The sequence below is a fragment of the Ammodytes marinus genome, assembly GCF_949987685.1.
Source record: "Ammodytes marinus genome assembly, chromosome: 11".
NCBI classification, from domain to species: Eukaryota; Metazoa; Chordata; class Actinopteri; order Uranoscopiformes; family Ammodytidae; genus Ammodytes; species Ammodytes marinus.
The window spans coordinates 18,924,843-18,936,004 of NC_137215.1; the positions used below are offsets into that span (position 1 = coordinate 18,924,843).

The following is an 11,162-nucleotide window of genomic DNA, read 5'->3' on the forward strand; positions in this document are numbered from 1 at the left end:
AGAGAAACTGAAGAAGAGAGGCAGCACACTGGTGTAAACATCCCTCTACAGGCGTTCACATTTGCATTATTATTATCGATTATTAACTTTTATGAATCGATTCGGAAACGTTCAAGAGAGAATCGCGATAAATCGGAAAATCGATAATTTTTCCCACCCCTACTACACACCCGTCATTTTAAACTCCGTGTTCAATAGACTTGTAGCAGGGGGTGCAGGAGCAGTGACCCCTGCTTCATCTGAGCCTTCGGTTTGGCGATGCTGGCACTCTTTCTTTCAACACTGTTGGTTGACTCCTCTGATAGAAGAGGAGAGCAATGTGGCTGGACAGCAGTAGCATGGTAAAGCCCTGTGGACAAAAGTATGAATACCCTAAGGCTATCAATATACTTAGAAGACATACTATTTATAACAATCAACAAGATCTACAGAGCAGAGTTAGAAATTAATTTTATAAAAGGTATAACCTCAAAAGTGTTTTTCTCCTTTGAAAGATACCCCAAATATTTTAAAGAATCTGTGAAAAAGTACCTTAAGTCATCCAGGTTTATTTCCATTTTTACTTGATGTACATACTATCCAGCGTTAGCCAGGTACCACATACATAAAAGTCATCACAGAAGGCTTTTGTCGTTCACTATAAAGCTTCACCATTGTTCTCCCTCCAACCTATTCACAACCCAGAGGCAGAAAGATCACATAATAAAGATTTGATTTGTTTAAATAAAAAGTACAGTCCTCCAGAATACAACCTTGGTATAAAGTCAAAGGTCAGCTTGAGGTAAGCGACAACAGTAATGAGTTGCATTCCATGTGGAGAAGAAAAGAACCACTTTAATTCCTCACATTACATATAATGTGAGAGCCCTACGTTGCAAAGTAGATGTCAGACCTTGCCACTTTGTGTATAGCCACACACTGTAATTGGTAAAGGCAAGATCATTTACATGCTAAAATCTTTGCAGCTTTTTTGGGCCAATGCTTATTTGTCATTTTGGGGGAAATAGTTTAATTGTCTGGTTGTCTTATGTTGTGTTGATCCTTAGTTCAGCGTTTCATTGCTGAGAATGGCTGCTAATTGGCATTGCACAACAAAATTGTCATAAAAATGTGTAATTAAGTCACTTCAGACAAAATGCTGCTCTGTGGGACTCAGCATGGGACCCACCTTCCAACCCATGTTTTCATTCTGCTTATATCATTACTACATTGATTTGGAAAAAGTTGATTTGGCTGGCATTTACATATTAGTTCAAACCCTTACTGACACAAAGAGTTACCTAATATTTGAAATATTGAGATTTTTAGAGCATACAATTAAAAATAATCGTACTGCTGCCACTGAATTTAGTCAAACGTTGAAACATTTAGAAATGTGAAAAATTCATACCTAAATCAATCAATTGGGAAGTTTGTGAACAATAAGGAATGCTGGACAATAAAAGGACTTGACCCTATTTACATAGTGATAATGAGCTTTTCTCAACACAGTGAATTTTGCTCATTACCTCGGCTGTTCATCTCAAACAGACTGATCGGCGTTTCATTTAATAAGGCATTCATTAACGATAGCAATCATTCTGGAGGGCAGTGCAGATGATGCAAATGCAAGCTTATATACAGTACTCTTATAAACTGTAATCTTACAGATAATAACTTTATTAGGCTACATGTAAAGTGCTAGGCAAAAGGACCATGTTAAATTGCTTATTATGTCTAGAGACTAATTCAGTCGGGATACAAAAACGGTTAACCTCCATGAGAAAAGCTACTGTGCTATGTGTAATTAGATGAATTTGAAACCGGCTATAAGCAGAAAGTCCCTCATTTCCCCTCGTTTCAGTCATCCCTTTTCGTCAGTATATTGAGAGTTTGGCAAATGTTTTGGATCAAAGGGATAAAGTCTTCTTCAGAGCGTCTTGAACCATCACTGTGACATACAGCCAGATTGCTTCTGTGACTCTGTTTCAATCCATTTCTTCTCCACTTCCACCTAAAAAAACCAAAAACACAACATTGGGTGAGTTGCACTCATGAATAAAGATGTTTTATTAAAAGATGTGCATGCATCAAGCCACATGTTATTCAATGGTTGAAGCAATCTCACCTGACAGTGATAGCGAGTCCAACTGGTCACATGTTTCTGTGGCTGGATGTCATCTGTGGTGCCCAGTGACTTCACTCTGGTCTGTGACACGACTGCGCCCATAATTTCACATTCCATCGTGACAAAGGGGTACCAGTCGCTCGGGATCTCCTGGTCAGATCCCAGCTCTAGCTTGCAGGAAAAGGAATGGGGATGGTCCACTGCTGCAAAAAAGAAAACAAGTAGTTAGAGCATCTGGTAACCTGCTCTAATATAAAACAAATCAAAATATGATGTTAAAGTTGGGTGAAAATAAGTGTACATAAATATTATAAAACTAAGATAACATTGTTTTTTTACTGCCTAGACCGTTTCACAAGACTGTGTGGGCATGGCCCTCTCAAACGGTCTCCATGGCAACAGTCATCGTTTTTATAGTTAATATAATGTTTAGAACTGCCGTAATTTATAAGAAATACTTCTTGAGTCATAGAACCAGATCATAGCCCAACTATCTTTTGTGGATTTGGGTTTACAGGGGCTTTAAGAGTGTAACAGTGCTGCAAGCTAATGAGAAAATTATATATTTTGCTGTGTGCAGTGCTAGATTATTATTATTTTTTTTAAAGATATTTTTTGGGCATTTTTATGCTTTATTGATAGTGCAGAGAGACAGAGGTGAAATGGGGCAGAGAGGGGAGTGACATGCAAAGAACGACCGCGGGCGGGAATCGAACCCGGATCTGCTGCTGGGCCTGGCCCGGGGGGACGACGCCCTACCAACTGAGCTAAGGGCGCCCCCTGCAGTGCTAGATTTTAATCTCTGAGAATTTAGTTACCAGTATTTTTCGCAGGCAGCCTGTCGATCCTCCACACGATGGCTGAATATACATTCTCATACTTGACGGTACCGACTGTCACCTGCATGACTGGCTGAGAGTTTGCTGCGCTGATGGAGCCCAAGCAGGCGCTTCTGTTCCTTCGGGTCCTCAGTGACCTCTGTCGCAGTAAGGCCACCGTCTGTTTCACTTTGACCCAGTCGCCCGGCACTGGAACACGGATCACTACATTCTCACACAGTGGTTGTGTTTCAGAAGCCCCCATGGAGGAAAGGTAGCTCGCCGACATGTTAAGAAAGGCCTGGAGCTCCACGTAGGCACCTTGAACCGTGACCACAGCTTTGATCGAGAAGGGGATTTCCGTGCAACCCAAAAGCATCGTCTTGTATCGCATCAGCTCCACCCTGCAGGCGTCGGGAGGTGAGAACTTAATCAGTCGTGACCTCCGAAACTCCGTCTCGTTCACACATTTGTGAAAATGGCAGTCTGTCATCTCCATCCAGAGTTCGCCGCCCTCCTCGGAGCCGTAGCTGGAGTCGTGGCGCAGCAGGCCGAGATCGTTGAGGGCGAGAAAACAATCCCCTAGTCCGTTGAGAAAAGCCAGACAGTGAATCTGGGTGAAGGCCGTCCGCTCCGTGACTCCTCCACACTTGTCCAGTTGTACCCAGATGTGATCTGTGATCTGCAACGACAGCTCCTGTTCCTCGTAGTGCCGCCTCTGCTGGTGTTGCACGCCCAGTTTGAAGAGTTCCTCCTCCATAGAGACTACCAGGTCTTCCATGTCGTTGTGCACCGTGGAGCCAAACTTGAGCAGCTGCTCCACCTCTGCCTCATGACTGATCTCCAACTTGGGGTGGAAGCGCTTCTTTTCTGTGTACGTGAAATGTTCCACCTTCAGCGCGAGGACCTTGCGGGGCTCGCCGTAGCTCTCTAGTTTGAGATCCGAGAGCCTACACTGAGGGAGAAGCTGGAACTCCTTGTATGGCTTTTCCAGGCCCTTCTCATAGTACATCTGCAGCACGCCTCCCGGCAACAGTCGGAGATAGATCGGCCCCCACTGTCGCGAGGACATGCGGTTCTTTTTTTCGGGGATCCTGAGCATGACAGACCAGCCATCTCTCTTTTGGCTTCGAAACAGACCGCGGGGAGCAAACTGAACTGACGAACCCTCGGCCAACACCTCATCTTTGCAACTTAGCCGCCTCTCCCCATTGTTCTCCGACTCTGTGTCATGGTCTGTTACCGCGCGTAGGCCTTCCAGTTTGTGGCAAACGTAGGAGAAGGAGTTCTGCAGTTGCGGAGGCTCGCTGCCGTCTTTGGTCCGAATAAAGAAACGCGGTAGGCTTTTGTCGCATTCCGAGTCGGAGGAGGAGCTGCTGCTTTCCACATCCGCGCTGATCTTTCTGGATCCATCCCAGAAGGGATTATAGTGTCCTGAGTTCCCCTGGAAAGAAGGGAAAGGGCTTGGTCCATCCGAGGTCTGATTCAGGGTCTCTGGTGCAGGAGAGGAAACAGGCGGGCTGGAGAAACTCCGGAAGAAGTCGTTCCTCTCCCATGAATTGGAGTGAAATGGAGACACACTGTTAGGAACCCCACTCACAGGAGTGCAAAAGGGCGTGTTACATGGTACACAGGAACTTCCACCAAGACTAGAGTTACTTTGAGGGGATTCCAGCGAACTACTGAAGCTCCAGGAAGTATCTCTGATCGGAGGAAGCACTAATTTCAGACCATTGGGACGCGGCACCGATGCTTTGATAGTCCCCTGTGACTGTATGGGCTTTTGAGGGGATGACAGGGGCGTGTTGTCATCTTCAAATGTGACCCAGTTTGAGTGATTTGTGGAACACATGGCTGAAGAGGACTGATGGGTGGTTCAAAACAAGAATTCCTTCCTTGTTGGGTCGAGGGTCCCCCACTTCAGAGGCCTTCTCTTCTGCAAAGAAAAAGAAAAAAGAATAAGGATACAATGGAAAACACTTCTTTTAAGGGAATATCTCAAGAGGTAAAACAAACGCTCTTGAAAAGAGTCAATTTTTACAGTCCATTTATCTTGTGGGAAAAAAGTGAGAATGAGCTCCAGGAGATATAAATAAAAAATGTATGTGAGGTACTCTATTAAAACTTAATGAGAGACTGACCTTGAAAACCTGGAATTGTTTATAATATGTTAACACTACATTTAACTGAGGCTCATTTAAGCCTCAACCATCACTCAAGTACACTACCAGAATAGAATTATCGAACGTTTTGCATCCATCATGTGTAATGATGAATAGATTTTCCTCTTTTTCTTTAATTGGATAATTTTTGTATTAGAAACCAAAAAGAAATACAGCACTGCAGCATTTATTACCCTTGAATTAACTTCACGAAATAGCAATTTGTATTTTGTACTTTCAGAAAGTTGTCTTGATACCATTTATACACTGGCAAGGCCATGACATATGTACTGTGATTCTACGCCTGCTGTAATATAATAATACATCCAGATTTTGTACAACAAATCCCTGCTGTTTTTGAATATATTTTGGTTCCATTCATTATTAACAAACTGATGTTGGGGTTATTCAAAATATTTTCATGTATTGGGATATTGCCGTGACGATCACCTCTTCCGTCCAGAATTAAAAAACTCCACTTGTTAAATGTTTTAATTGACAGACATTCATGCTCCTCTATCACCTGGTCAGATTTTGAATCTATTTAATTATGACCATGATGATACCATGCTAAACACGTGTTGAACATTCTCAACATTATACCTCCTAAACATCAGCATGTTAATACTGTCATACTCTACATAATAGCATGCTGATGTTAGCATTTAGTTTGTACAGTAGGCATGAAGCAAAAAGTAACACTCTTGGTATCTCAATCTATGGGTGTAAGCCAATAATACAGTGACTGAGATTTGTATTGTAATTCTAAACAAGATATTAAGATATGCGTCTCAAAATCTACTCTCCCATTCAAACTTTTTAAAAACAAAGATTAATCTAAAGGACAGTAAGCTAAAATATTTGTATCCTTAATTTCTGACAAATTGAAAATCTGATTCTCAAAAGGAGCATAAGGGGTATTACAAAACATTTTTTTTTTTGTTTTCTAACTCAGTTATCCTTGAAATATTTGGAGATTCATATTTTTTTATATCAAATTTATAAGGTAAAATGTTGTATTTTGCTTTGAAATTAGCATAGTCTAAATCAGGGGTGTCCAAACTTTTTTCACTGAGGGCCACATACAGAAAAATCTACGAAGGGCCGGGCCACTTTGCAAAAATTATACATTTATCAGGACATAGCTGCTCTGATGTTTAGTTTCATAGTGTCTTCGTAAATTGTAATCCTTCTTCACGGCAACACGGATTTTTTAACGTTTTTAAAGTTAAATGCATGAATCTGGTGCACTTTGAGAGGGAAATTAAGAGGCTAAAGCTGAAGAATTTTGTATGAAAAAAAATGGAGACACTGTCAAATGAATTAGAAGCTATTGGAGAAGGAAACATGGATTTTCCATAATAATATTAATTTAAAATAAAATATTATGCAGGGTCCTCTGGGATGGGCTTGGTGCTCTTTTTCTTTTATGGGACATATTTCTCTGTAATATAATGAGTGCATTTAAATTATTTAAAAATTAAAAGGGCCATAATACATTACATTTTCAAAATGTGCCACGGGCCAACCAATCAGTTGACACCCCTGCACTATTGGGTTAACTAAGAAATGCAAAAAAAAAAAAATTCAAAAGGGCCATATTATATTTTTTAAATCGGCCGCGGGCCAATAAAAAGCGGGCCGCAGTTGGCCCGCGGGCCGTAGTTTGGACACCCCTGGTCTAAATGTTTCATTTCAGGCCTGTTCCAAATATCCTGACTCATTAACCAGCATGAAGTCAACTGTGAGAACATGATAACATTTGGCACAGCAGCTGGTGCTGAATTATCTCTGGAATATGAATGTTTGATCCTCTCTGGTATTAAATCTGCAGAACATCCTTAAATATAGGTTAGCAAGCGTTGAAAGTGTGTAGCTTAACAACACTGGTATTCAGGCTCATTAGCCAATGGGTAGAGTATTACTGTTGTTATCTCTATACAAACTTGCATATCATTTTCCTGTCAGTCAATCACAATTTTGGGTGTTTGATCTGCTGGCAGCTTTGCTCTCGCCAGCATCCACATTTCAAAATTATGCATCTTCGTCTCATCTTGTAAAGATCTTGAAAGCAATAATTGAAAGCAGAAAGCCTCAATTACAGCCTTCCTCCTCCCTCCAAGATCACAGCCACAACTTGCATGAAGAAGACATCCAGTGGCAAGTTCCACAGCTATAAATAAAACGGGCAAGTGGGGGCTCTGATTCGGGGTATAGTCAGTGGATTGACATGTCTGTCTTCAGTCAAACAACAGTGCAGAACATCTTTCTAATGAGATGGATGTTTGCGATGGCACGCGGGCATTTACAGCGAGTTCATGCCTCCTCTGCGACTTAACGGATCTTTCAGCTTTGCTTCATAGAGACGGGCGTGGTGGAGAAGGAGGATGAGTTCTCTGCGGAGGCCACTGACAGTCTCTCAGACTCATTTCCAGACTGCTGTCTCTTCCTGGGCGCTCTCTCAGGCAATACAGAAATGAGACACACTGCTAAATCTACAGAGGACAAAAGAATACATTCCACACATTCTTCAGGGACAAGCGGCTTTGCACACAGGAAATACCAGCCTGCTATATTCGTGTGATCTGACAAAAAATATTAGCTTCATGTCATTGTTGATCACATTTAAAAAATGCACCAGATTTGCAGCGTATAAAGTCTGTTTTCTTTATCACTGTCAAACTTAAGAGAACCATGATAAAGAGGGCACCTGGTGATTTAGACTGGCCTATTGCAGCAATTACCAAATGTAGGAACCTATAAAAGACTGTGGGAGTCTGGGGAATACATTTTTCTTATATCTCATTGTTATCATCATTCCAAGACCAGGGATGTGAAGGCATCTCCCATGGTCAAACAGCCACTGTATAAAGACATGCAACGTATTGTAATAACCTAACAAGTGAAGTCACGTAATCATAATAACTAGGTTCAAAGTGAGTCATAACATGTTGCAAAACAGATGTAATTTGTCAGATTTAAAAAGAGGTCAGTCAGCACTTTTATATGCAAGTAGAGAGAAGGAAAACATTCCAAGCAGATCCGAGGTAGGAGCAAAACGTGCCTGAGTGTTTCAACACGTAAATATTGTGTGCCCCAGACAGAATACCACGAGAATTTACAGCAAACAGAGAAATATATCAGTCCACAAAGAGGAACAGCAGTCACACGCTGATACTAACTAACCGGACATGTGTTGGTTAAGGTTGTGGGGGGTGCATTTGCGATTATAAGTGGACAATATGCCGATGCAATATATAATAAATAAATTGTTCATTTAAATGCTTGGTTTTTTGATGCAAGAAACAGTGAGAGAACAAATGATGACCCCTTCTCTGCATTCAACCACGGGAGCCATTTTTATTGCAGTTATTTTAATGATCGTTTAGTTCAAGATTAAAGTCCTTTTTTATGAGGAGATATTGTTATTTTTCCTGCTCTAAATCTATTGTAAGAACATGATTGACTACTGTGAAAAATGACCTTAATGACAGGAAGCCTTTATATAACAGTCGCCTGACAAATGATGACTGAGAGGAAACTGTGGTTAAAAAACAGCTGAATTAAAAGAACACGCATTTGAACTTTAAACTTTTCAGACAGATGCTTCCTGATTGAATGAGAAAAGTTCCTGTTGGATGCTCTGGATAATTCCTGTGTACAACTACTCACACTGTAGAGCAGATTGTTTTACTTACTAGACTACATGAACAAACAAAGTTAGACACAACCCCAATTTCATTTGACAGGCAGTCAATTATTGTTGTGACCACAGTGACTATAGGCCTATGTAATCCAGCGCAGAGAAATTAAAATGTGATGACAAATTTCCAGCGGCAACATGCAAAGTGAACTCTGCTCTTTCATCAAACAAAGCAGAAGAGAAAAAGTTGAGGCGTCTTTTCTCACCGCTGTGCCTTGAAACAAAAAGAACAAAATAACTGTTATGTTAGTAGGATATGTTGATTCCAGGGGGGTTCCTGTATTTATTGTAGAGATTTGTTCCAGTTCCAAAAAGCATGAGTGGAAAACACAAATAACCAGGAATGAATGGCAGTTGTGTCAGCTGCGTCCCTTTAAACAAAAACAGTCTCACTATATCTACTCAAATAGTATTGACAGTGAGTCAATTTGACACATTTTGATAAACTCATGGAAAACATAGGCTATATTTCATACGTAGTTTAGAGTGTCATTAAAGCAAGACTATGACGTTTAAAAGGTAAGTAAAAAGTTGAATTAGGCCTACACTCAAGTGTTTCTATTGCTGCTCCAGCCTTCTTGTCTGGTAGCTTGTGGTTAGCAAACGCTAGCAAACATTAGCTAGATATAGCCTAGCCCTTTACACTTGCTTGCCTCCTCTCAATGATTTTGCACCAAAAGTGTCAATATCATTTCTGACTTTAGCGTAATGTTCACTTGTGGTATGATGCATTGTCACTTTTCTTCCACAAAACTTACATGGACGGATTTTAAATAACTGACAGCACATAAAAGTGCCCGCAGACAATGCTTTTTAATAAATTGTGTCCATCTTGTGTTGGTTATAACACATTTTGAAACATTGTTGCACACATGCAGAGTCAGGAAATACCAGGCGCGCGCACACGCACACACACACACACAAACACGAGTCACCGGTAAGTAACTTTTTCTCTCTCTCTCTCTCTCTCTCTCTCTCTCTCTCTCTCTCTCTCTCTCTCTCTCTCTCTCTCTCTCTCTCTCTCTCTCTCTCTCTCTCTCTCTCTCTCTCTCTCTCTCTCTCTCTCTCTCTCTCTCTCTCTCTCTCACTATCTCGACCATAGTAAGTGAGACTAGAGGAAGAAAACAGTACGAGCATGCTGTCATCCACAACAGAGCCAGGCCCATGTCCCGGGACAGAGAGGCCCACTTCTGGGATCATTTCCGCGCCTTTGTTTTGATGCAGAGTCTGAGTGAAGAGAGTTGTCGCTGTGTTTGCCATACTCTGCTTTTGGACACGGTATATCATTTCACCCATAACCCGTCCCGAGCTACAACTGACTGACACCAGACTGAGGCAACATCTATAAAGAGTGCACCAAAAGCGGTCTAGCTTTAGAAGTATTGTTGAACTATCAAAGCTCTATCTCAAAAACGGACCCGAGTGCGTCCAGAAGCAAGAAAATACTTACTAATTCATGGCTTGTGCTTCGTGGACGCTGATGTCGGCCGGTTTCTCCTCAAAATGGCAGAGTGTAAATCCTGGGAGTTTTCACAGCGCGTCGCTTCCCCTCCCGAGTTCAAGCGGACTGTCCTCCACACGGGACACTGCAGGAATGAGCAGATCACCGTGCTGCATTCACGAGCGTGGGGAATGTCGCTGTCAGGAGATGGGCGCGCACACCATGACGAGTTAAGAGAGTCGATACTAATAAGGCTATAGGCCAACTGGTTAGATTCTTATGAATATGCCTACATAGGCCTACATATACATAATCGATATGGATATGCTTTGGAAATGTATTAAAGTTAATGTGAGGTTTTAAAGGATAGGCTTATCAGAAATTGGGTCCTTAACACAATTTACAACCTGCATTTCCAAACATTTAGTTTAGAGTTATCGAGTTATTTCGGATTGCTAAACCACAGTGGGCACAGCTGGAGCGACATGTGAAAAACTCTAACAACACTATACACAGCAGCAGTTCATTTGGATAACACACTAGCTGATTTTGCATTGTTTAAAAACAATTTTCAAAACTCTACACACTTAGGCCTATCTCATGGCTTATATCACAACATGCACAACACTGTGGATTTCCAGCACTTTGTTCAAATGCCATTTCAAGCAGGTTATTTTGGCTGGCCACTTTTCAATCTTCATCCATTTTTTTTGTATAGGGCTATGTTCTTACTTCAATTGTGTAGCCAACGTTTCCCTGTATAAGAACATCACCACATATGTCCTATAGGCTATGTCCATAATGTTCATTTGTCAGTAGCCTTGTATAGGTCTACTGGACACGTTTTTCCTTCCCCCAAAAAGTGACAGCATTAAACAGAAATCTTTGAGTTCAATTGTGCGCTGCCTCATTTCCCAGTGGTGAGGGTGTG

At 41.5% G+C, this 11,162-nt stretch overlaps 1 protein-coding gene across 1 annotated transcript; it reads right to left on the minus strand.

Annotated features, from left to right (window-relative positions):
- Window positions 1-530: 530 nt before the first annotated feature.
- Window positions 531-10,373, minus strand: ston1 (stonin 1). The gene is made up of 4 exons (XM_080036599.1): window positions 10,241-10,373; window positions 2,926-4,861; window positions 2,108-2,310; window positions 531-1,993 (listed from the first exon to the last, which is right to left on the minus strand). Exons 2-4 carry the CDS (start codon window positions 4,775-4,777, stop codon window positions 1,928-1,930), a joined length of 2,121 nt encoding a protein of 706 aa, XP_079892725.1. The 5' UTR covers window positions 4,778-4,861; window positions 10,241-10,373; the 3' UTR covers window positions 531-1,927.
- Window positions 10,374-11,162: the final 789 nt, after the last annotated feature.